Below are 26,376 nucleotides of genomic sequence, written 5' to 3'. Positions count from 1 at the left end.
TTGTAGACATATAAAGACCAAACGTTGATTGAGTAGGACCATTGCTTGCATATGTCAGCATGTGCGCCATCTTGGATGTGGCAGAAACTAATTCAACTAAAACTGAGCAGCCGGCTATTCCGATTGAACTGTTGACATGACGCTCGTTTGGGTTTGCAAAAGGAATATACCACCCATGTGAATCCTCATTAAATTCCACCATTTTCATTCCGTTTGGTCATTTGGATTCATTTTAATCGGAATACATGGCTCCATGTAAAGCCAGCTATTTAGTCTTACCTGTGAAAATTAATCACATGATATTTGGCTTTAATTCGTAGATCTCCAAGCAAGTAATGAATGAGGCATCTTCACCAATCACTCTTTCACACCCAATATGGTGGCTACATCAACATACAATTCAGTGCTCAAGGTGGCGTCAATGTAAACATGTCCAACCCACACCAAATATACTCGCCCCATTATCCATCCACTCATTAATTTTCTACACCGCCTATACTGTTCAGGGTCACAGGGTGCTGGAACCGCCTCTCCCAGATGACTTAAGGTATAAAGGCAGACCATGAACTGGTTGCCAGACAGTCGCAGGCACATATTGAAACAGACAACCATTCAGACTCACGTTCACTGTCTCCTTAATGGGGGTAGTCGGTGTTTGTTAAATGTTAATGTTTGTATAATGCGTCTATGTTGTTCAATGTCCACTGAGTTGCATGGCGCAGCTGCTGTTTTAACAATTTTCAGATCCTGTATCTGACAATAAAGTATAGGCTCCAGCACGCCGACAACCCTGATAAGGATAAGTGGTTTGGAGGATGAATGAATACAAATAAACAAAAAGTAACTGTTGGTTGTAATTTGCTTCACCGCAAGGCTTAAGTATAGTTTTATGGCAAGCTCTTATTTTCGTCCCGTGATGCCAAATGGAGAGTTCTCTGCTTACCTTAAGGAACTTTGATGATGTCATAACTGAGGACGCTGTCATCGACGTGTCACTTTTACCATCTATGTCATCTTTGCAATAAAGCTTATCAACGTGAAATGACTTCATCTCTATTATCACAAGTCAGTATTGTTATTTTTGATGTAATAATTCTAACCATGTTTTCAACGGGCAGTTGTATCCCGTCAACAGTCAACTTCTGTGTCATATTATGTCATAAAGCTGAAAATCGCTATTCTGCACACACTTTAATTTTTCTGATTTTGACAAATCAACAGAACATGACGCTCAAAAAAGTCAAACGAAAGTCGTATTTTGAGCCAATTAAGCCAACACGTTGAATCATGACGTTTTGACAACCTGCTGAGGATCCAGTCATCCATTTCCCGTGCCGCTTATCCTCAGTAGGGATGTTTTCCATTTTACCTGCACCAGTTAGAAGCCAACCAAAGCATGAGAGAATAATCCAAAATCTTCGATTTATAAATAAGGGTTGAAGAATGTCCTGGAAAAACAGGCAACTGCTAAGTGATGACCATTACAGGGAACATGTTAAAGATCTGGAAAATAAAGGGAGCATGTTGTTTGAGCAAAGAAGGCGCGTCAAGGACTTGGCTCATCTGGAGTCTGAGAATATCAAGATTGAAACAGACAAAAATGACTTAAGGGCCCAAACGTTGGGTCAGCTTCAATATTCGCGTTTCATGATGGATACAGGAAATGAAGACTTGGGGTTGCTTAATCTTCACCAAAAAGAAGCTATTCCCAGTGAGCAGAATAAGATCTACAATTTATTGGTAAAGCATGGATCAGAATCAGGGAAAGCTAAGTTTGAGATGGCTCTGCTTGAATGTCGGTGTTTGGAGATGGAAACGCGGTATGAAAACATGAGGACACGCATTGCGCAGCTTGAGGAAGAAAATAAAGACTTGAGATTGCAAGTTGAAGAGAAGGTGATGCTGACCGGGATGAACAATCTTGCCACTCAGGAGTGGGCTCATCTTGGACCTCAAAATGAAGATTTGGACGCAAAAATGAAAATGCTGGAGACGGAGAATAGTGACTTGAGGACACAGCTGAAATTGCATCAAGAAAGAACGCAAGATCATGAACACAGTGAAACGCAAGAGAGGGAGAACGAAGATTTAAGGGCACAAGTTAAAGCACTTCAAGAAAACAAGAACTGTCTCGATGATGACATGAGATCCCTGAAAGATGAGTTGGCTCAAGCTCAATCTCAGAGTGCAAAGATGGAAACACAGAATTGCGATTTGAGGGTGCAGGTTAACGGCCTTAAAGAAAACAACGGCCAGGTACACTATGAATTCAAGACCCTTAATGATCAGATGTCTTTGCTTCAGTCTCAGAAAGCAAAGATGGAGACACAGAATAGCGACTTGAGGGCACAAATTAAACAGTTTCGAGAAAACGAGGACACTCTAATTAAGCAGAATGAGTCACTCAAAGACGAGGTGTCCCAGCTTGAAACCTGCAACGTGAGGACGGATAAACAAAATGAGAGCTTGCGGACACGAGTGAAGAGTCTGAAAGAAAACGAGAACAACTTAAGCGAGAAGACGGAGACGCTCATGGCCGATTTGTCCCAATTTGAATTCCAGAGGGAAAAGGATCAAGCGGAGATTTACCGTCTGAGAACAGCACTGCAGACATCTGCGTGCCAAATACAAGACCAAGACGATCTATTGAGGAGGATAGACGATGCTGAATCTCTCATGGAGAAGGAGTGGGCCGAGAAGGAGAAGATGAGCAACAGACTGGTCGAGGTCGACGAAGAGGCTCATTTTGTAAAAAAGCAAAACGATGTCGTCCGAGCCGAGTTGGAGAAGAATAAATTCGTTCAAGAGCAACAGAGTCTGCAGATTGCCGCGCTGACGGCGAAATTACAAGAGCATAAACTCCAGTTTGAGGAGGCTCAATTTTTAATCTATAGTAAAGACGATGAGTTGGCAAAGCAAAACAGGAAAATCGCGTATCAAATTGAAGTCACGGAGGAGCTTAACGCCTATTTAAGCAGTTTCAAGCAACAAATACACGATCTTAAAGGCCAGCTGGAACTCAGGCAGATGGACGAAATATTAAGCAATAATATTTGTGGAAACCTGGTGGAGACGACGGCGCCGGAGCAGGAGCTGAGTAGTGAAAACCAATTGGGTTTGAAGATTGAGATCAAAGATGTGAGCGTGCAAATCAAAGATCATCCAAACAATTGCTTGATTGAGCCCAAAAAGCTTATAAAGCACACGTTGGCGTTGTGTGACTCTCCGAGTCTGAAGATGGAAACGGAAAACGAAGAACTCAGGACCCAAATTAAAAGTCTTCAGGAAAATCAAGTCAAGCTCACTGACCTCAACACGCACCTGAATGAAAAGCTGGCTCATCTTGAATCTTGGGGCGCAAATGGAGACTTGGGCGCGCAAGAGGAAGATCTTCGCGAAAATGAGGACAGGCTGACCAAGCAGAACCACCTGCTCGGTGAGAAGATGGCCGATCTGGAAACGGAAAATGGAGATTTAAGAGTGCAAGTGGAAGATCTGAAAGAAAATGAGAAACTCATAAAGCAGAGGACAAAAACCCTCATTGCTGAGTTGGAGCAGTATAAAATCGAGCATAACCGTCTGAGGGCAGAAGCTCAGACACAATTGCATGATCAAAGTGATCTACGGAGAAGGATAGAACATGCTGAATTGCAAATGGAGAAAGCTTTGGCGGGGAAGGAAAAGTTGAGTGACAAACTGCGGGAGCTCGAAAAAAAGGACAACTCTTTAAAAAAGCAACACGCCGCCGAGATGGAAGCATATCGGGATCAACAAAGCCAACAGATTGACAGGCTGGTGGCGGGATTAAAAGACAAAAAACGGCAGGTTGAGGAGGCCACATTTCTCGCCAATAGTAAAGATGAGGAGTTGGAAAAGCTAAGCGTGGAGGAGATGAAGACTCTCGTCACGGCTTTAAAACATAACATTTCCGATCTTCAGGGGCTTTTAGAACTCAGTCAAACTGCAAACGAGGAGCAACCTGTTAAAAAATCCGACGCGGCGGAGCCGGGTGAGACGCCACCGAAGTCCGTATCTAGCAGACTTCCCAATCGGACCAAAACGATTTCCATTCGGCATTTTAAAGCGCTTACGAAAGGTTCGACGACATATTTCTTTCAAGGACTCGTTCTGGCCGTGCTCCTGCTTATTGCTTTGTTTTTATTTATCAGATTTTCCGAGGATACGGACTTCTCGATCATAGCTGATCTATTTCACAGATGCTAGGTTTTTTGTGTTACGGTCATTCCTTGTCTTCGGAAAGTGCTGCTTGGGTCATATATGACTTGTTTCATACACTTTAAAGGTCACTGGGTTTTTAGGTTCATGTGGTTTGGTTACTGACTAGTCTCTAGTCAATGTATTTTTTATGTATATAACCTGACAAGAATGTCAGGACTCTTTTTTTTATATTTTTTTTTATCTGTCTTAAAATAGTTAGTAACCAAAAATGTTTTAAACAAGCCACTTGCTTTGTATTAAACAATTGTGTTGAAATCAACGCATGTTTTTTTCCTCAAAACATTTTACAGGACACCCCACAGGGCTTTAATGACATAATACCTCAAAGTCCTTTTATCCATCAGCTGCCAGCTCTATTCCTTTTATTTGGTATCTTCTGTTAGATCATAAAGGTCAACCTAAGCAGCCCATGCATGACTTTATTGAGCTTGACGTCAAATGAAAACTGCATTTACTGTGAGATTTCACGTATGTCTTGTAGGAAATGGAACTCTTAAGAGCATGAAGCGATCCGGCATTTGCAGTTGCCGATAAGGGTAAGAATTCAGGACAAATGATGGCTCTTGTAAAAGAGCAACGCTTACAAAATGACTGCCTCATGGACCATTACAACGATCTCGAAAAGAGAAAGTCGGCACTGACCGAGCGCAAACGACTCCTCGATGAGAAGCTGGCTCATCTGGAATGTCAGAGCGTCAAGATGGAAGCGGAGAAAAAAGACTTGAGAGACATACTTAAGGATGATCGAGAAAATGAGCAGAATTTCCTCGACGAAGAGTTGACTCAGCGTAATTCTTGGACCGTCACGTTGGAGACGGAAGACGCGACGGGCCTGGCGACAAAATTTAACAAGATGGTGACGCTGACTGAGGTGAATGACCGTAAGATGACACTGTTTAAAAGTTGGAGTGTGAATATGGAGACGGAGCATGAAAAGTTATGGAAACAAGTTAAAGTCCTTGAAGAGACCAACACCTCAAATACGCAACAAAATGAGCTCCTCTGCGAAAAGCTGGCTCACAACGAGTCCTGCAGTGTGAAAATGGAGACACACTTGAGGATGCAAATCAAACGCCTTCAAGAGAACGAAGACACTTTGACCAAACAGAACGAGTCCCTCGATAATAAGGTGGCTCGGCTTAAGAGGTGGGTTGGAATGATAGAGAAACAAAACGAAAACCTCCAGGCACGGGTAAACGTTCTGAAAGAAAATGAGAACATCGCGAATGAGATGATTGAGAACTTAATGGCTAATTTGGCCCATGTTGAAACTCAGAGGGACAAAGATCAAGCTGATATGTATTGTATGAGGACAAAACTGCAAACTGTAAGGTGCCAATTACAAGGCCAAGAGGAACTACTAAGGAGGTTAGAGCAGGCCGAATCTCGCCTGGAGATCACATGCGCAGAAAATGAAAGTTTAGGCAACAGACTGCGGGAACTTCAGGACGTGGACGACGATTTGAAAAAACAGAATGAAGTCGTTAGAGAAGAGCGAGGACAACTTATGTCTCTCCGTGACCGACAATCTGAACAAATTGCCCAACTGGAGGCAGCGGTCAATGACCAGCAGCACCAATTTGACAAGGTTCGATTTGTCATCTATAGTAAAGATGAGTTGCTAGCGAAGCAAAAGAGAGAAATGGAAGCGCTCGACTCTCTTGTTAACAGTTTGAAACAAACGATACGTCATCTTCAGAGCCAAGCGGAACTCAGGAATATGGAAAACAAATTTGTGGCGGACGAGCACGTCAGTGAAAGTCAGTTGGATTTCAAGACGGATCGGAACAAAACGAGAGCGCAAATGAAAGCTCTTCATCAAAACAGTGAGCAAAGAAGGCTTTTCAAGCATACTTTGGCTTTGTACGACTCGCCGGGGCTCAAAATCGAAACGGAGAAAGAAGCGAGAACACCGTTTAAGGAACTTCAAGAAGAGCAAGTCAGGACGACCGAGACGAGCGGTCCTCTTCGAGAAAAGCTGGCTCATCTCGAATGCTGGCATGCAAAGAATGACGATTTCAAGGCCAAAGTTGAATATCGGAAAGACGACGAGACCATTATTTCGGATTTGTGCCAATTTGAATCTCAAATCGACAAGGAAAATATCAAAAGCCCTCAGTCAAAACCGGACCCGCAGACGTTTTTGTTCCACTTGACGGATCAAGTTTATTTGAAGAAGGCCGTCGATCATGGGGAAAGTCTTGCTGAGGTGGCGGAAAATGAAAAGCCGAGCGACAGCCAATGTGACATTGATGAAAAGTATAACATTTTAAAAATGAATGAGGTAGTTGGTGTAGAACTCGGAGACCATAAATCTGTTGGAGACCAGCAGACCAAAAATCTTACACACCTGAAAACAGCATTCAAAGATCATAAACTTCAAGTTGAAGAGTCTGGAATTGTCCTCCTCTGCATTAAAGATGACTTCTTAACAATGAAAAACAAAGAAATAAATTACGGAGATGGCCCTCTGTTTATCACTTTGGCGCAATCAATTCTTAACTTTCAGCGCAAGTTGAAACACATGGAAGAAATATTAACCGCAGATTAACATTTGTCGACAGCCTGAAGACAATCATCTTGCTTCGGTCATCCGAGACAACGGCTGCAAGGATTTACCAGAAGAACTTGTGAATGCTACTTTCCGCATCTTTTCTGTGGAAGTTCCGGGAATTTGACACCTATTAATGAGACTGTTTTTACTTCTTTGACCGATCAATATTCTACGATTCGTGAACCTCAAGACTGACTGGTTTATGTTGCTGCTGGTGTTTGCTTGTCCTCATGTTTGCTCACTTATTAAATTGGATATATGATACATAATATCCTTGCTTGTAGTATTCAACAAATATCCGTCAAGTCTAATACAGTGAAACCTCAGAAATCGAACAACTCGGAACTCGTACAAATCGGACTTCGACCCAAAAAATCGGAGGGAAAAAAATGCCTCTGAGTTTGACCTGAGTCCGAACATTCAAGCAAAGCCGAACATACCTTGAATGGGTCAAGCTGAGCGATGCCGATGTGAAGCGTCTATAAAGAAAGCAAGTTAAGCCTCGTAGCGTTCCTAAAGAAACAACATGCGATCGGGAGAATCCCCCCCCCCCCCACGCCGTGCTCTTGTTATTCACCAGACGCATTCAAGAGTTTTGATGGTCCCTTTAGGAACGCTACGGAGGCTTACCTTGCTTTCTTTATTTTCACATTGCTCGGCAGAGAGCCCGCCGCCATTCTACGTCACTACGCACTGAATGCCGTTGCCACGTAAATAACAATGGCGGCGTACGTCCAAATAAAGTTTCTACAAAATGTATTAAACTGGAAATGATTTTTGAAAAATTCATCACAGTTTTGTTAATAACAACCAAATAAATAATATGGAGCAAACTTGTCATGACAGTCGGGGTTCCTTTTAAGGAAGAAGATAATCGTTGTATCTGCCACAGTAAATACTTGTGCGAGGACAAGCATAAGGACCCCTTAGTAGTCTAGCAATATCCCAAATGTAAAACACACAAAGTCAGCACTGAACTAAAAAGCAAGCATTAACATTTTATTTTCTATTTATTTATTTTCTATTTTACATAAATATAAATTCAATTAAATTAGAAATAAATTAAAATGGAAATTTTCAGTTTTTGGAGCTTGGGAACGGATTAATGGCATTTACATTATTTCCTATGGGGAAAAATGTTTTCGGAGGTTGAACAAATCGGACTTTGAACACTTCACACTTCACAGGAACGAATTGTGTTCAAACTCCGAGGTACCACTGTATTGATAAAAACTAAAGATTTGGTTTTTGGTCCTCTGTGGTCCAAGTTTTTGTCAGTGGTCTTCCAATCATAAACTTTCCACGGAAATTTGCTGATAATGATCGGTGGCTGATCAATCGGAGCAGGGGCTTCCTCTAGCAGACATCAACAGCATTTGTTATGCTATTACCAGTGCTGGCCTAACATATGCATGATATGGTCAATTTTAAAGATTGTTCACATTACTGCATCATTTAAGCCATTAAGAAAATTATGTGGTTTTATTTGTTTTGCATGTAATGGGGTTTTTTTTTCAGGCAGTGTAAAATCTCATATTAATATTTAACATTTTTGACATCCCAACCACTAATACTGGAAAACTTGCAAAATGAAAGATCAAGGCCGATTTTATGTATTTAAATTATTATTTTTTAAATCAACACTGTTGTTTACAATATTCACACATAGACGACACAGTTACCAGCACTCTCATGTGCCCTCGTTTTCCAGTTTACCATGTTGTTGCTGCAAGGATAAGTGTAAAGATGATGATTAGTCTAAAGAGGATCAAGAATCCTCCAAGGGGAGTGAGCTGACCACCGACATTAACCCTAGTGAAAAGGAACCCTGCCTTTCAAGTGCACGTAGCAGGACGGGTTAATACACGAGGTTAATATATCTGTTTACTTTTAAAAGGATACGATTCAAGTATCGTGGGAGTTTCAGTTCTATTTATAATCAATATAATCATTTTCTATATATTATTATTAAATATTTTGTTCTCTCATTTTAATTATATATTAACTCATTAACTGCCATAAATTCATTTGAACTATTTATATGAGTCTATTAGCATTAGTATAAATTTTAATCGTCTGACGCCCCTAATTTATAATAATCTTTTTTTAAATCACGTCAGGCAATTACAATTTTTAATTGTAATTAATTGCATGACTTCACTAGTCAACTCAAGCTTAACCACAAATTTTATATCTGTTCTAAATGTACAATAAAAAAAATTCTAGGTTTTCATACTCTTGTTAACAAACGTGGAAAAAAATGTTAAACTAATAAAAATAGTTCAAATGCATTTTTGACGTCTATAGCCGTCAATGGCAGTGAATGAGTTCATTATAATGATATTTTATAATATTATATTAGAATCATTTAATAATTTATAGCTCACCCAAATTCAAAAGGTATGTATTGTTGATGTATTTGAACTATTTATACTAACAAAGGTTATCTTACCCTTTTTTATCCTGTAAAGCTAGACAGCAGTCTTCTATCACACCTTAAATCTGTGGAAACAACCAAGACTGGTTCTTCCAGTTCCTCAGTAGGAATTCATTATGCCACCTGAAATATGAAGAAAGAACATTTGGCATTACTGGATTTGTTTCACAAAGTGTACTGTACAGTTTAGTCCCTAAAAGTGAAATCCATACAGTCAGGTACAAAAACAATACTTTTGAGGGCATCAGCTCAGCATTAAGCTATAATAATCTGCATCGAACTTCATTTATTAAACAATGAAAATGGCCAAGGAAGATACATAAATTCCTCACTAATAGTTGTCTCTGCCTTTACAAGCGCTTTAAATAGTTAAGTCTTGTGGGCAAGCAAAGTAGATTACCACATCAGAGCTTTTCGCAGACGCTCTGAAGGATGAATGGCTGCCCCCCAAACAAATACACTTTTTTCAAAACAAGCAAGCTTTCCATGTGCTTGGATGCGGCAGGTTTCAATACAGTGCGGTTTTTACTCCTTAAGGATTTTACGAAGGATTTTATATGACGAAAACAAGCATGGGAAACAACGACTCGACTGTGGAGGATCTGCAAACTTGTGAGAGTCATCAGTGGTATCGAAAATTCATGACCGAGTGCCCATCCGGACTTCTTTCGTTCTATGAGTTCAAGAAGTTTTTCGGTCTGAGGAACCTGTCGGAGTCGTCGAACGCCTACGTTAAGGCCATGTTCACGACATTTGATTTGAATGACGTAAGAGTGTTTATTTCTTCCTTTTTGATTGACATTGTCATTATCTGGCCATTTTTTTATGCTTAGTCGGCTGATGGAGAGTTTCATAGCCCTTGCTCTAATATTTCTGAAGGATGCTTGACATTGTAGCACCTCAACAGATATAAAATTCTATTCATTCATTTAAATTTAATTGCGCACACTCAGGAATTGGGAATGACTATGAAATGTATTATTTATATTTGTTTGATAAACAAATTGTTGCTGTTGCTGGGTGACCCGAAATGATTGCAACCCATAATATGGATGATAAAATTGTTTTTAATTCTGCGATGATCTCATTTGGCGGATTATTGGAATAGGAAGGGATGACAAAAGGAAACCTCCAACAGCTTTTTCTGAAAATGCCTCGGACAACTGAGCGGAGAAATTTTTGCGGAGATCTAATTTCAGACGCAGGCAAAAATTTGAAGGAAATTCCATTTCAGCTTTTACACTACAAAAGTGATAAACAGATAAGTAGATAATTCCAGGACCAAAAGGAACTGCTCAGAACTTGGGCTCCAAACCGGTTGCTATTTGAATGTTAGAGTGGTTGTTGACATCATGTGACTCAACTCAGTTACAATCATTCGGGGTCATCCAGAACATTTTAAAGCACAAACCTACAGTGGAATGTAGAAGAATAGTGTTTGTGTATATTTTAGGATGGTTTCATTGATTTCATGGAATACGTAGCTGCTCTCAGTCTGGTTCTTAAGGGAGCCGTGAAACAGAAACTTCGCTGGTACTTCAAAGTCTATGATATCGATGGAAGCGGCTGCATTGACCGCAAAGAGCTGCATCTGATCTTCAAGGTATTAGTAAGCCCCTAAGCCTTGTTAGTGCTACATACGTATGTTCATAAGTGACTTGGGGAAAATCCCACTTACTGACCTATAGGTTCTGAATCAAGCATACTAGGCATGAGGCAGTTGAGTGAGACTGTTTTGTGCGAAGCAATAGCTGACTCTTAGGCGACATCTACTGGTGGATTAAAGTAAGACATGAGTAGTACAATTCATGATGTTTTCTTTCATGCTTAGTCTATTGATGCAATCAATGGAATTCACGATGACATCAAAACACAAGAGTTTACCAACATGGTTTTTGACAAAATTGATATCAACGGAGATGGTACGTAGTGTTGTTTCCACTAACATGCCCATTTAGCTTAAACTGCTCATTAAATCTAAATTAATTGTTTTTTATTGTGTCCTTTAACAAAGGTGAGCTGTCCTATGAAGAGTTCATGGAAGGCGTTCAAGATGACGAGATGCTGCTTAATATGCTGACACAGAGTTTGGACATTTCACACATCGTTCAGAAGATTCAAGGAGAAATGATGGCTACAAATTGAATTTTAAACATGGATCTTCAAGCATGTACCGCGGAGCCAGAGTATTTCTCACATATGTTGCCATTGGAGGACTTCTTATCAACCATGAATATTTGAACTCCATCTTATTGATGACACCAACTCCATAGCCTTCAAACGGCATCTACAAACTGCCGTGATGCACTGAGAAATAAGAGGAGGTGCTTTTCAGGAGTTGCTAAGAAAGCTGCTGTGATGAAAAGTCGACTTGGTGTTGATGCTCAGCCATTTTGATTTTTGTATTTTTACAATTAATTTGTTCAGGCATCTTGTGGCCAGTGAGTATACTTATCTAGAGGTTTATCCGGATTGTTACGAGTCTTCTATCTATCTATCTATCTATCTATCTATCTATCTATCTATCCAGGTTGTGTCTTGTTATTGTTTAAGAGCTGCTTATCTTCACTCAGTCTTTCTTTATGTGAGTCTGCTAGGGATGGATAGATAAATAAATACATTTTCAAGGGTTATGCAAGACCTTGACGGCTACAAGTGGATTTTATTTTTCGTGTATTCAGTTGTGTACATATTAAGGAACTCTAAAAGGCAGTTTGAACATTTAGGATTGTAAAAAGAGGAAGATTTGGCAGCAAGTGAGAAAATGGCAGTTGAGAATCACACTCATTTTTGGGCGAGTATGCACGACATCGTGGAAAAGGTGTGTCATCTGTGTGACGTCACCGTCATACCTGAGTTTCGGCTAAGGGAAGTGGGCGGGGTGAGGCTGAGAAAACACCAGGCCTGAGGAGTTCACGGGGACAAACTTTGTGCTTGTTGTTATCTTCACATTTGAATTTCGTGCGGTGGTTTATCGAAAATCACGCAATTACGGTTAGTTTAGATAAGCGAAGGAAAGAAACGCTTGAGGGGGGAAGGAACATCCGACTATTTTTGGCCAGAGGCCGACTGGGAAAAGCAACAGCCACTTCCTGTTTCGTGCAGGTAGGTGAGTGACATCGTTTCATTTCACTTGAACGGAATACTGCTCACATTTCAAATGGTGTGTGTATATCTACTGTGTAAAACGTTACTCCCACTGAATAGAATTTAAACAGACTTTAACTGGGAGAACAGTTGCTATACTGTCCCACCCATCCCACCGTCACCTTGTTGTTTTTCTTTTTCTTCTTCAGCCAGTCGACATGTCGGTGACGCCGCGACGTGTCCGTCTGAAGCCGTGGCTGGTCGCCCAAGTGCACAGCGGCAGATACCCCGGCCTGGAGTGGCTCGACCGGGACGCCATGCGCTTCCAGATCCCGTGGAAGCACGCCACTCGACACACGCCCCAACACGAGGACGAGGACACCATATTCAAGGTAAGACATCTTCTCATTCGAAACCATCCTTTTTGGGACACTCCTTGCGTCTTGTATCTCATCAAATATCTTGATGTGAGTCATGGGATATCAATATTTCCATACATTGATATGTTCCTCCAGGCGTGGGCTGTGGAGACGGGGAAATTCCAGGAAGGGACTGACGAACCCGATCCTGCCAAATGGAAAGCTCAGCTCCGATGTGCCCTGAACAAAAGCCGGGAATTCAACCTTATCTATGATGGAACTAAAGAAGTCCCGATGAATCCATTAAAGATATATGATGTTTGTGACATCCTGCAGCCCTTAAGCAACCCAGGTAAATTTAATGAAGGTGTTTATGGCAAATACGAGTTTTGGGTCACTGAAAACTAAGGATGACATTTAGTGGTTTTGATTATTTTGTTGATGCTGCTTATCAATCTGATTCTTATTGGGTTGAGGGAATAAAATAATAAAAATGGGGTTAATAGGCGACTTACTTCCAGAAGTATGTCGAGACCAAAAAATGAGTTTTTTGTGTACCTTACAAAATCTCATATTGCATAAGGAAAATGTCCAGTTTGACTTAAAATCGATTTGATAGACACAAACAAAACATCTCTATGTGAACTAAATCTGCATTCTAATAATAAATTGGATGGATAATTAATCATTCATTTTATATATACATATATTTGCTAATGAAACCACAGGTTCTTCAGATGCTGGTTCTTGGACTCCAGGTGAGGAAGATGGCGCTGAGGAAGATATTCCAGACACACCAGAATCACTTCCTCCATACCCATCTAATGGTGGGGACTTCATGTTCCTTGTACTTTTATTCAACAATTTTAAAAAAGGAATCCCTTTACCTTGCTTTGATGCTAACAGCAGTCTCATTCCCCCAAGCAGGCACAAGTCCTTCTCCTCTCATCTTGTGGTCTCCGATGGGCTCCGAGTCCTCCATGCCACCGCCTGCAAGTTGTCCCCAACCTAATAAAGTGTGGCCCAAAGAGGAACCCATTCAAACGTGGCCAAAACAGGAGCCTGTGGATGTGGAGATGCAACCTACGCCAATGGCCGACATGCCCGCCGCCGCTCTGGCTGACCCTTCTATGCAGGGACCGACCATTACCGACACTTTGTTTGCCTCTCCGGAGATGTGGATCAGCTCCCTGCCAAGTATGTTTGTGCTATTTTCACATCATTCTCAGCATTCTAAATATTGTAGTTTATCCAAGGACTTCTTATTTTTTGCTGTAAATGCCCATTTTTCGGAATCCATCTTTGAACTCAGTGACCGACCTGGAGGTGCAGTTCCTGTACCGAGGGAGGGAGATGTGTCCCACCGTCACCGTCAGCAACCCGCAGGGCTGCAGGCTCTTCTACGGCGATCTGGGCCCCATGGTCAACCAGGAGGAGCTGTTCGGACCGGTCAGCCTGGAACAGTTGCGCTTCCCGACCACGGAGAACATCCTCAACGACAAGCAGCGGCGCTTCACGAACCGCCTGCTGGACGTGATGGATCGAGGCCTGGTCTTGGAGGTGAGCGGCCACGATATCTACGCCGTCCGTCTGTGCCAGTGCAAGGTGTACTGGTCGGGCCCCTGTGCGCCGAATGCCTCGGCGCCAAATCCTATCGAACGACAGACAAAGGTCAAACTGTTTTGCCTGGAGTCTTTTCTCAGTGGTGAGTTGCCTGTGCTGTTATCATATCTCAGTTCCATATGTGGAAATGCGTTTTGGTGTAATTTATCGTTTGAATATTTTGTGTGGGTGCGTAGGTGTGATCGCGCACCAACGTGGCCAAACCCCAAATCCTCCGCAGTTTGAAATCAACCTGTGTTTTGGGGAGGAGTGGCCTGATGGAAGGCCAACGGAGAGGAAACTTATCATGGTCCAGGTGAGAATTGAACTCTTTGGAAACCCTTCATATATGTTCCACTATTTAAAAAATAAAATAAAAATAGTTTAGGGACCATTGCTTTATATTAAGGGGTGTCATTATACCTTAACACTTCCTCAGTGCTTGTTGTGAATTTATGCTTTAAAAATAATAATAATTTAACTCAGTTTCAAGTTTTTGTAATTTTTTCGAATGTTTTTGAGTTACTTAAGATGTCAAACTCGAGGCCCAGGGGGCCACATATGGCCAGCCACATTTTTTTTTGTGGCCCAACCTGCCAAATAGTGTTTCGTTATGTTTCTTTCTAAATGGGTTTGTCCTTTTGTTTTGGTGTAATTGCACTAAAATTATTATTTTTTTTATGTTTATTGATATTATAGACAAGCATTTTTCCACCAAATCCTTTAATAATTTTATTCCACATTTGTCACTGTTTTCAATGACTTCTGATTTTCAATCCAACCAATTGTTAGAAATCCATGCAAAACAATGCAGGGCCAATTATGTATTTGTAATACGATGATTAGGTGATTATATATTTTTATGATTGTCTTAGTCATTAGGGCTGGGTTTAAAAAAATCAATTAATCGATGTCAAATTGATTTTCCTTTTAATTTAATGTCTTTTTCCAATAAATTCATGAGTAAATATAATTTTAAAAGTATCTTGCTGTTTTCTTGAAATTTGCTATTGACAGGCATTTCAAAGTATTTTCTTAGCATTTACATAAGACCTGACTTATTGTACTTTAAGACAATTCAGAATCTTTTAAATTCATATTTACAATTGTTGAATTACAATTATGAAAGTAGGACATTGTTTGTGAAACACGTTACGTTAATTAAAAAAAATAAACTATATAATTTGACCAGTTACTGCCTCCACATAATTTAATGTTTTTATGAAATCATGTCCTTGATATCTAAAAATAATAGATTTTCCATAAATATATGTATATTAATCGATATTGGATTGGATTGAATCAAATCAAACTCTTGCGAATTGAAATCGAATCAATTCAAGAAATTAGTATTGAGCCCTACTGGTCATAACAGCCCTCTAAGGGAAACCAGAATTTCAATGTGGCCTTCTACAAAAATGAGTTTGATAAGCAGACAATGTTTATCTCATGGCAGATCATTCCAGTGGTGGCTCGTATGATCATCGAGATGTTTTCCGGGGACAGCACGCGATCCTTCGACAGCGGCAGCGTGCGCCTCCAGATCTCCATCCCTGATATCAAAGACAACATAGTGACTCATCTGAAGCAGCTCTACTGCCTGCTGCACACCAACCAGGGCCAGGACGGTTGGGTTTTGCCTCCTGGCACAGGCTTGAACCTTGTCCAGACTCTGCAAGGCCAGTGAGTGCCTACCGGGCAACAGCAGAGGTCCGATACAGATCTTTATCACATGACCTGCTAGCAAAGATGTCCTCATTAACTTCTATTTAAAAGTATCTTGTCACTATGTTTTGCTCTACTTTTTTATAATGTGTCTTTTTTTTTCTGCTTTTTGGGCTCTGCATCTTTGTACAGTTTGTATGCAGGAGCACTACATGGAAAGGCCAAAGTCCTGCTTGCTGCAAAAGATAATTTAGCATAGTTAATGACTTACAGAGATCGCCTTGTGTATCCGAAACATGTAGCCAAAATTCTCTGTTACCCTGAAACTTTAAACTTTAAAAGCAGCACATCAAGTATGTGAATGAGAATTTTCTCCAGAAACTGTTTAGCCGTCTTTCGTAAGTCACACGTTAGGCAGATGTAAAGATAAAAAAAAAAGTGTTAGTCGTTTGAGCACTGGTTCAGGTTTGTCATCGACTGTATATTTTACATTTAGTGTGAGTGTATATACAATTATTTTTAACTCACTAATTGTATGCAAATCTTTCTATATGCATTGTTCAGCTTTATGGTTGTTCTGAGATGGATGCTACTGCACTTGGGGTGCTGAGTGGTGTTCTGTGACACCTTCTATCCTGATTTTTATGTACAATAAAAATATCACACTATGGATTACTTTCACTTGACCACGCTGCCTTTGTTTACTGTGTGAAAGTTGACAGATAACATGCGATTCTTGTTGCCCGGAATCTCCCGAAATGTGGTTGCGGCACACTGTTGCGCTCTAGTGGTTGAACAATGTAAGTACAAGCAAGTCAACTTCAAGCCATGGGGCGGGGCTATGCAAGTGTTTACATTTTCAAATGAGTACTTCAGCAACATTCAAGGAAATCAGAGCGTCTCAACACTGGTGAGCTATTTTCTAAATCATTTGTATTTACCTTTTTTTTTTTTTTGACCATGAAGTTTATTGTGTGATTAAAATAAATCTAGTTAAGTTTTATGCAAAAACAAATCAACCAGGTAAGAATTGTGCTAGATTTGCTACTATTTTCCCCACTTTTGTCAAACAAATTTACAGTTGTGCTCATAAGTCTATAGTAGGTAAACTTGTGAGTAATACTGGAATAAAAAAAATAAGTGGTATGGTCCCATTATAGTATGTATGACCTCCAAATATCAAAATTAAAAAAACAAAGTTCAACCAGATTTCTCAAGGCGTGTGTGGATTCAAAATCTATAGGTTTCTTGTTCTGGCTGTACCGCTTGGATGTCATGTGTGCTTGTTAAGTGAGTAATCACCAATGTACAGTAAACAGCATCATGTGTGAGTTACATCACTAAGCGATATTTTCAATTAATGTTTAACAGAGTGATTTCTCTTCTGGTGTCACCATAATAAATGGGTTGGTGCTTTTATTGTGGCGGCAATCAGCCATTAAAAAAAAAAAAAAGTGCATATAAAGTGCAGTCGGTTCTCAAATGTCATTTGCTTTAGTTTTAATTTCACCAAGGCAGTGGTGCTGAATTTTCAATATATAATCGACCCTTAAGAATAATTTTTTTTTTTTAGTTAAGTTTGTGTTTGACATATAGGCGGTGAATATTTACACACAAAGTAAATCACACGTAGCTGTCAAATCGCTAAGAGCACATGTTAACTTATCGCCGTGGCAACTATGAAACATTTTCCATATCTAGTAACCTTTGCTCGGGTGGGATGCCACACCGGGAACGCAACTCAGTTCTTTCACACAGTTGTTGTGTCACACACACACACACTGAACTTTGTCCTCTGTCTTTATGGGCTTGTCTTAAGTGTTCGCTCAAACTATGACTTGAATTTGTGCTGGATTAAAAATTTTCCTTAAGGGAGCATTTAAATTGCGTTGAACATAAAAAGGTAAGAACTCTTGTGTATTTTCTTTAACTAACAGAATTTTAAGAATACCTCCTAAGTGATGCTGTATCTACCTATATATATTTGTTGGCATTATGGGACATAAATCTGTTCAAACATCTTAATTTTCAGTGAATTTTCCTTCCTTCTCTCAATGTGATATAAGAAGAAATCAGCCGAACTGAAAAGAATCTCAAGTCTAAAAAAATAGGCTTGGATGTATTCATCCTTCTATGCCAACTGAAAATAATAACAAATAAAAGTGTTGTGTTACATTAAGGTTGTCTCATGACGAGAAAAACTAAATAGCATGCAAAATATTGTAAAGCTACCTTGTTTTATGACACTCACGAGACCCAGCAGGTGAGCGTGAGGATGTTCAGGAGCGTCAGTCCACTGAGAAGCGACACCAGCAGTTATGCAGGATCCATCCAGTCCAAGTATGTCCATCGTCCTGTAGCAATAATCTGTCCCGTTATTTAATCATAAGCACTCAACCACCTCAGACCTCAAATAATTTGCTCGGATTTGTTGTTGCGACAGTGACTACTCGGTCGCAGATGAGGTGTCATCGCTGGTGTCGTCGGTGTCGAGGCCCAGCGCAAAGTCGATATACTGTAAGTAACCGCAGCGTTCAATTTGAGTGATGTCGTATTACGTTTTGCGAACCACGCTGCTGTCGGCTCGTGTTTCAACAGTGCGGAGGAAGGAGTACGCCGCCTCCATGAACAAGACCATCAAGTATTTCCATTACAGAGTGGAGGTGAGTAATGTTTACCTTCTAGGCTCTGTTCTGTCCGCCTCGCTGACTTGACCGTATTCGAACTATAATAGCAGTCAAGTGAAATTTGCCAAGATTGCGGATTTTTGTCTGATTTGACAATTTCCAACATGAGCTTTAAATACACAATTAACACAGTGTTGACATCAAATCGTACCTTTTGGCACTTTGGGCCAATTGAATTTTTATCTCTTTTTTTTTTGAGAGGGGAACAAGTTCAAAAAATAGATGTGTCAGAAGCCTCGTATTCTTACTTTTACAAAGACGCATTTTAATGGCTTATAATGGCCATTTGGATTTTAAGAAGTGGAAACAACTCTATTGACAATTTCAATTTAAGAAGTGAAAGCTCCTTCTGCTGGCTGTAGAATGTGGAAGCCTGCTCCACCAGTTTAAAAATAAATACTGTAAATACAATTATTTTAGAGAGATTAGAGAGAGAGAGAGAGAGAGAGAGAGAGAAACACACTTGTCAGACCACCTTCATGCATAAGTTCATCACATTTACATGAAGTCCATGTCGCACTTGGTGTAAATGGGCATTAAAAAAAAGCGGTCTACTGACAGTAAAAATAAATAAATCAAAATATATACAAATCTTTTTTTTGGCAATTATTTTCCCCACTTTTTTTTTGTTTTTTTGTTGCAATTTTTACTGGCAGGAATGGGCTTCCATAGTAAACACATTGTGCAAACCAACTGGAATTTGAAGGGTTACATAAAAAGTATATCATGAAGAACTGATGATGCTAAAATATAAATATAAATAAATAAATGAAATATATACAAATCCTTTTTTTTTTGTACTGGCAGGAATGGGCATCCATAGTAAAAAAGAATAGGGTGCTTACATAAAAAAAAAAAAAATCATTTTTGAGTTATCCAACCAGTGCATTGTGCAAACAAACAGGAATTTGAAGGGTTATATAAAAAGTATATCATGAAGAACTGATGAGGCTAAAATAAATAAATAAATAAAATATATACAAATCTTTTTTTTAACACTTTTTTTTTTTTACATTTTTTTTGTGTACTGACAGGAATGGGCTTCCATAGTAAAAAGAATAGGGTGCTTACAATAAAAATAAAAAAATAAATCATTTTTGAGTTATCCAACCAGTGCATTTTGCAAACAAACAGGAATTTGAAGGGTTATATAAAAAGTATGTCATGAAGAACTGATGAATCTAGTGCTAAATGTAATAACTTAAAAACTACTGAAGTAAAACAAGGGGGGTGGGGTCCTTTGAAATTGCAAATCAAACAGGCCGGAAGGGGTTAATGTGTTGTTGTCGTTACGTGCCAGCATCTACTCACATGCAACCTGGATGGCAAGGAGCTCCGAGGCCTCACAGACTGCGTGGAGAGGCTTAATCTGCTCGACAAAATGGGGCGAGTGTGGGGCCAGAACATGCTGCTGGAGGTCAGCGGATCCAACCTGCTGCTCACCGACACAGAGACCAAGGTCACTCACGCCCGCTCATGTGCAATACATCCATTTCCCATCGGGCTTGTCATCATTAGGACGGAGCTGACCAGATGGGTTGACCAAGAATAAATTCATTTCATAATGTTGGACTTTCTCTCAGGAGATGCTGGAGTCTATTTATCTGCGCGACATCCTGGAGCTGAAGGCTGTGTTGGACACTTCGGCGTCAAACTCGCTCCTGGCGGTGACAGTCAAGCCAAGCAGGAAGCACGTGTCCAGCGTCTTCCTGTTCCACTGCGAGGACGTCAGGGTGAGAAGAACCCGACTAAACATCCTTTAACTGTGTGATTCTGCACTAGTGGTATGCAGGCTGTCTTGGGCGGTACACAAATGAAATGTGAAAAATTTGAAATACAGTCAAACATTTTTGAATGAAGCTTGTATGCATGCTGTACATTTTTTTACTTTGCATGTACAATATTTTACATATTTCAAGTACAGTTCAATCGTATCATATCGTAAAACTGTTTTTAAACACGAGAGTGCAATTTTCATTATGTGCATTACATTTAAAAAATAGATATAAATTATTCCTACATTTATAGCTCAGCATTATTGTTCAAACTGTGCACAATATTTCAGTGATATTAAATACCAAATTCAATTTTAGAAAAAAACTCTAACTCATTTTTGATGATCAACTGCTACATACTTACATGCTGCTGTTTTTTGGAATGTTGGTCATTCGGGTGGGACATGAAGAGCTTAATATTTTTTTGAAGTCCTACTTTTTGTATATATTAACAGGGATGTGATTTGACCAAAGTGAAATTATCTGAAAATTTAGCCGGGGGTCTGGGGGCCGCTGGCACCCAGCTAGGTCCAGGGCAGTGCCCTGGAGGGGGGACAAGGGGGGCGAAGACCCCCGGAGCTCATAGGTTTTCCGTGTTTTTAAGTACTTTCAATGCACTCACATGACAAAGAAATAGACAAAACAACAGCATAAATTTTCAATGTCTATTGAACTATCCCATATAAAATGGCAGTTTTAGTCAACTCAAAATCAGTCACATTCAAAAACATTGGACTGCCTTTGCTTTTAAAAACTATCACTGAGAATATCATCATATCTAACTAATGTGATTACTAAGTTAACACATAAATAAAGTTTGTTGAGTTCAAATTTCATGAACAAATAATTGTATCATGACCAAATGAAAAGTAACTCATATTAGAGCATATCACAAATGTCTTTGTTATAGCAGAAGATGTTATCTGTCGGAGTCATGTGCATACACAATGAACTACAAAAAAAAATAAAATAAAATAAAATTTAAAAAATCGGATTTTTTTTTTTGGGGGGAGATAAAAAAAAGCGGAATTCCGCGAATTAGCGGAAAAATCACATCCCTGTATTAAAAAAAAAAGGCCTGATCGATTAAACGGCAGATATTTCCAGTTTTTGCCAATTGTTTCCCCCCCCCCCCCTACATTAACACATGATAACAAAAATAATGACAGTCACCCACAAAAATAAGTAAAAAAAACAAAACAAAACAAATAGGCCAATGATGCCAATGTTTCTCGCTGTTGTAATTAAACATTGACTAAAGGACAAAGTACCCGCGACCCTTGTTAGGAATAAGCGGAAAATGGGTGGATGGATAAAGGACAAAGTATTGTAAAACAGTCAAATGTTCTGCCTGTAATTAATATCTATTGTAAGCATGAAAGGACCAAGAAGTACATCAATAAAGTTGTATTCATTATATATTATATTGTTTTGATTAATCAGCCAGCTATCAAAATTTTAGTCTGCATCGGCCACCAGGGGTCGAAATCCCCCATTGAAATGAATGGCGGGCGACCAGGGGTCGAATCCCCCCATTGAGGACCCCCTACCCCAAAAAATAATCCGCATCCATCAGCCTGAGCCCACTAATAAAATGTCACATCTTGTTTACAGGCTGATTACGTCCAAAGGGGTCTTTCACAAGCGCGTTTAAGGTAAGAGCGACAACCAGCATAAACCTGCTAAATAGTCTTTAGATCTGAATTGATGGTGACACTTTTGACAGTACATTACAAGAAGAAGCGGAAACCCCAAGTAAAATCGAACCCGAAGAGGAAGAACCCCCCGAGTGGGCTCCTCCTGATTACAATGGTGAGGCTATGAAGACGCTGCGTAGACAGTAATAACAAGGTCTTTGTTTACACCTGGTTTTGGCCGCCCATTTAGAAGACGCTCACCTGATTGTAGCTCCGAAGGATGTTGACGAAGATGAGGAGGATGTGCAGGAGGAGGAGGAGGAGGCCTCCATCAGAGAAGAACCTTTGCACCCTCCACGACCTTACACAGAGTTGGACAGAAATGTGGTATGTAAAAAAAAAAAGAAAAAAAAAGGGATAGATTCTTCATGAAGTGAACAAGTAGCAGGAATAAGGTGATAATACTGCAGATACCAAGTAAAGTCTTTCATAAGTTTCGGCCAAGTACGTCCCAATTCTCCCAACTTTCTCCAAATTCTTCCAAGTGAAGTCATGTGACTCAATTAACCCCGCCCTACCTCTAGTTGTATCTCTTGTTATGCTACAGGACATCTTGAATCACATCATTGGCGACATTGAGATCTTCATGGGGAAGGTGGCCGCCGCTGCAGCGAAAAATGCAATGAAAAAGAAAAAAAAGAAGAAAAAAGGCAAAGGTTGGTGAATGCAGACATTTTTGACATATCGGCTGACAGCTGCATATCAAATGGAGCTAAAAATGCATATTCCTGATTGTGTTGTGTTTGCCAGTAATGTCCGGTATGCCACCAACGGCAGAATTTGCAGAGTGTCTTCAGAAGATCAAATGTGGTTTCAACCTTCTGGTACGCGTCCTCGACATTATTATTATTATTTATCTCGGCTTTCCCTACAAAAATTGCTTTATCTTATTGAATGCATTCAAGCGTATCTTTCGTGTCCACAGGTGGAGCTGAAAGGAAAGATCGATAACCCCAGTGTGTCCCAATTTGTGCACTCCTTCTTCTCCGCGTTAGCATTTGTAAGTTAGACGCCGAGTCGAAGACCCAAAGACTTTGTTTCGAATTCTGTTTCAAAGTCAGCTCGGATAGGCTTCAACACACCAGCGACTCAGATTCCAAAGTTTGTGGGGCATCCCGGGAATTCTTTTTCACATTCCCGTCATTTCCGCTTTCCTCATGATTCCACATTTTCATAAGAAACAAAACAATTTCAATCAAGGGAGAAATTCAAGGAATTCACATTTTTCAACCTATTTAAATCAAAAATAGTCATAATAAAAAAATAATAATAATTTCAAGGCAAATAAATACTTCAAAAAATGCTGATGAACATTCACTGTATGTTTTGTACAGAAAAATGTGGAGAAAAAAAATCTTTAAAAAAATATATATATTCTTACCTGTTATTTTTTTTTTATATATTGAAAAAAATCCGCAAATATGTAAATCTGTGAGTACCAGACAGTAAGAATTCCACATTTTTCAACGGAGAAATTTAACAAATTACCCCCAAATTCAATCATCCGATTTAAATTATAACATCAAAATGTTTCAAAATTCCAAATTTTAGAAGAAGTCAAAAATTAAAAAGTCAAAATTAACCAAAAATTAAGGGAGCAATTTAAATTCCTCTCAAAATTTATCACCAGCTTCAAATAGCTTCAACATGTTCAGTATTCCAAAGATTCACATTTTAATGCAGAAATTCCCAAATTAACACTGAAATTGTAAATGTACCACTGAATGAATCCTACGACCCCCCCCCCCCAAAAAAAAAAATCTCACAACCTACATTTTCCAATTCATTTTACAGCATTTCAATTCTATTCCATCTCATCTACCTCCATTCACAATTTTTTTACACCGCTTTTACAGAAATAGCGCTTTCTAATTATAATGTATTTCTAAATCTCCTTGGTTGTACCTAATTTTGTGACCCATGACACGCGCTCACCAGATTGTAACCAAGTGCTCTGAGGACTTGCCTCCAAGCATCGTGGCCCCCCTGCTGACTCCTCAGTGTATCTGCCTCATGAGTGAGGAGGCGTCTGCAGAGGAGGACCAGCTGTGGCAGTCTTTGGGAGACGCGTGGAATATCCCAAGGTGGGGAACCTAGTTGACCCCATTTCTAAATGTTTATTTGGTCGTCAAAATTCTTACTTTTGGAGCAGCACCAAATGGCCCGAGGATGACGAGGACATCCCGACATACATGCTGGAATTCTTTGACGGCTGGCAGCCTCCAGAGCTGAGGGAAGCCCCTACAACCGGTGATGAGGCCCCGGTGAGGGCGCAAGAGGTTCGACGACGGCCCCCAAGCAGCAAGGTGAACGCTCATACGTCCTCTCTTGGTGGACTAGAAAAACAAATAGAAGAAAACACCAAGACGATACCATCGCCTCCTGCAGCAGTAACATCGCATGTAATGATACATTCAAGGTACACTTGCGAGCTTAATTAGCAAATTCACAATTGTGTTCTTTGTTAGTCGCTAAAAACCTTCCTTATTTCCCAGGCTGCGGGAGAAGAAGCTGCGTCGCATGCGCGCCACGCACGACTTCATCTCCAGGAACAACAGAGAGCTGACCGTCAGGAAAGGCGAAGTTGTGGAGGTGGCACGTCGTTCCACGCATCTGGAAAATTCAGAGGAAATAATAAAGATGACATGAAAAGTATGCTCGGTCCTCCGTGTAGCTGCTGGACGTTTCCAAGCTGTGGTGGAAAGTGAGGAACAGTCGAGGAGAAGAAGGTTTCGTCCCCAACAACGTCCTCACGGAAAATCAACAAGATGATGACATGGTGACTGATAGACACTGATACGTCATATTTATACTTATTATAACTTAATCAACATTATCTCATACTTTTTGTTGAGCTTGTACAATCTCAGTCATTGAATCTTCTCTCTTCTTTCCTCAGCCCACTGGAAGCTCTCCTGTCTTAAGCAAGAAGTCCAAACCAGCCGAGGTGAAAGCCTGGCTCGAACATATGGGCTTCACCAAGATGTAAGTAAAACACTAAGTACACCTGCATGAGAACATCCGTCAATATGACGTAGCGCACTTCTACATCATGACAGCTACAACCGAAACCACGACGTTGCCTCAGACCTCAGCTTTTCACGTTCTTTCCCTTCTTCCGTGCTTGCAGTACGGTGCGCTGTCTGGGCGTGCTGAGCGGCTCCATGCTCCTGAACATGACCCGAGAGGAGCTGAAGACGGTGTGTCCAGAAGAAGGCGGGAGGGTCTTCTTCCAATTACAAGCGGTCCGCTCCGCCGCCCTGGCTGTAAGTGGCAACTGTTTCCATTCAGACAAATAATGTATGCGATGTTTACGTTGTTAGCTTTGTGTTTCTCTCGCATCCTAGGCGGCAAACTGAGCCGGAGAGTTTTCCCGGAGGAGAACATCACCAGAGGCGGTCCTCCTTCAGCTCACAACAGACAAACCTCTGACATTTTGACCTTGGCACTTTTCACATTTGATATGTCACATAGTGTATTTACCTTATATGTACAGTAAAACAAAATCACTGAGATGTTTACATTATTATACGCTCCCTGGACTTCAAAAGCTCATCTACAAAAATGATAATGCTAGATGTTGAGTAACACTGTCAGAGAGACACCAATTTGACAATTGTGTATGTTTATATTAGTTTGCAGTAGTTTCCCATTTTCTATTACTGCTCATTCTCACTAGAATTTCTGGTGAGCTGGAGTTTGTCCCAGCTGACTCTGGACAACTATTCAAAATCATATTCACACTTTAGACAATATAGAGTCTTGTAAAGATTTGGAAGCCCGAGTACTCAGAGAAAACAAGTAAGCCTAAACCTTAGAACTGACTGAGAACAATTTCCTAATATTGAATATGTTTTTATTTAACGACAATAAGAGCAAAATCTGACCTCAGAGTATTGAAGTACTCAAACTCCTACTTGATTAATGAATACATCTTACAGGTAGGTGTACATTAAGTGTTAAAAAAAAAATCTGATTCAGATTGTACAAATAAGTTAACTATGACAAAAAAATAAATATTACCTTTGAAACTGCTCAAGGGTTGTTGCTTTACGTCTTGTAGGTCTCCAAAGTGTTCATTTCAAACTGTTGCCTGAAACGCTTCAATATCACGATTGCCATCTTTTGACTGTCTACGGTCGTGCGAAGTGGGAGCTAGCAAGGCCTTATCAGAAGCACTAACCTAAATATGTAGCCTAAATCCAAATATTTGTACCATGAAATTGTATAATGTGTTCAGAGCTGCTGGAAGTGAGCCGGTGAGTGACGGTGAC

At 40.1% G+C, this 26,376-nt stretch overlaps 3 protein-coding genes and 1 long non-coding RNA gene across 10 annotated transcripts in view; 3 read left to right on the top strand and 1 right to left on the bottom strand.

Moving 5' to 3' along the window:
* Nucleotides 1-12,057, top strand: part of LOC144056553 (guanylyl cyclase-activating protein 1-like) — a 12,525-nt gene extending 468 nt beyond the window's left edge. The window contains exons 2-5 of one of the 5 annotated variants that reach the window (XM_077573479.1): nt 9,780-9,997; nt 10,684-10,833; nt 11,062-11,152; nt 11,245-12,057. In XM_077573479.1, the coding sequence (XP_077429605.1) occupies nt 9,788-9,997; nt 10,684-10,833; nt 11,062-11,152; nt 11,245-11,375 (582 nt within the window). In that variant the 5' untranslated portion in view covers nt 9,780-9,787 and the 3' untranslated portion in view covers nt 11,376-12,057. Of the gene's footprint in view, nt 1-3,924; nt 4,097-4,720; nt 7,692-9,419; nt 9,998-10,683; nt 10,834-11,061; nt 11,153-11,244 lie in introns of those variants that run through there. The other 4 variants (XM_077573478.1, XM_077573480.1, XM_077573477.1 and 1 more) reach the window with 4 other exon arrangements.
* Nucleotides 3,343-26,376, bottom strand: LOC144056561 (uncharacterized). Its single transcript, XR_013295080.1, has 15 exons — nt 26,126-26,376; nt 25,193-25,379; nt 24,947-25,109; nt 24,244-24,715; nt 22,621-22,707; nt 22,304-22,403; nt 20,161-20,423; nt 19,942-20,065; nt 18,176-18,297; nt 13,997-14,327; nt 13,764-13,866; nt 13,564-13,684; nt 12,500-12,916; nt 9,246-9,353; nt 3,343-3,453 (listed from the first exon to the last, which is right to left on the bottom strand). It is a non-coding gene; the product is annotated as an uncharacterized LOC144056561 (long non-coding RNA).
* Nucleotides 12,322-16,629, top strand: irf6 (interferon regulatory factor 6). 3 transcript variants are annotated; one of them, XM_077573482.1, is made up of 8 exons: nt 12,322-12,393; nt 12,527-12,709; nt 12,833-13,028; nt 13,405-13,503; nt 13,604-13,873; nt 13,989-14,381; nt 14,476-14,594; nt 15,735-16,629. In XM_077573482.1, the coding sequence occupies exons 1-8, from the start codon at nt 12,391-12,393 to the stop codon at nt 15,963-15,965; spliced, it is 1,494 nt and encodes a 497-aa protein (XP_077429608.1). In that variant the 5' UTR covers nt 12,322-12,390; the 3' UTR covers nt 15,966-16,629. The 3 variants fall into 3 exon arrangements, with proteins under 3 accessions (XP_077429608.1, XP_077429607.1, XP_077429609.1); XM_077573481.1 differs by having other exon boundaries at nt 13,601-13,873; XM_077573483.1 differs by lacking the exon at nt 12,322-12,393 and having other exon boundaries at nt 12,536-12,709; nt 13,601-13,873.
* On the top strand, nt 18,191-26,136 carry eps8l3a (EPS8 signaling adaptor L3a). The gene is given in 17 exon segments (XM_077573490.1): nt 18,191-18,283; nt 18,387-18,460; nt 18,542-18,606; nt 19,931-20,089; nt 20,214-20,363; nt 22,020-22,060; nt 22,132-22,217; nt 22,293-22,429; nt 22,650-22,758; nt 22,853-22,926; nt 23,028-23,102; nt 24,041-24,186; nt 24,255-24,521; nt 24,598-24,694; nt 24,777-25,087; nt 25,233-25,368; nt 25,450-26,136. Coding segments are annotated over 17 exon segments (2,004 nt in total). The 5' UTR covers nt 18,191-18,218; the 3' UTR covers nt 25,462-26,136.

The sequence above is a fragment of the Vanacampus margaritifer genome, chromosome 8 (genome assembly GCF_051991255.1).
Source record: "Vanacampus margaritifer isolate UIUO_Vmar chromosome 8, RoL_Vmar_1.0, whole genome shotgun sequence".
NCBI classification, from domain to species: Eukaryota; Metazoa; Chordata; class Actinopteri; order Syngnathiformes; family Syngnathidae; genus Vanacampus; species Vanacampus margaritifer.
This window is presented reverse-complemented; position numbering and strand designations above follow the sequence as displayed.

Coding starts and splice junctions, on each gene's coding strand:
- irf6 (XM_077573481.1), top strand. Junction 13,874..13,988: donor GTGGATCAGCTCCCTGCCAA/GTATGTTTGTGC, acceptor CTTTGAACTCAG/TGACCGACCTGGAGGTGCAG. Junction 14,595..15,734: donor GGAAACTTATCATGGTCCAG/GTGAGAATTGAA, acceptor ATCTCATGGCAG/ATCATTCCAGTGGTGGCTCG.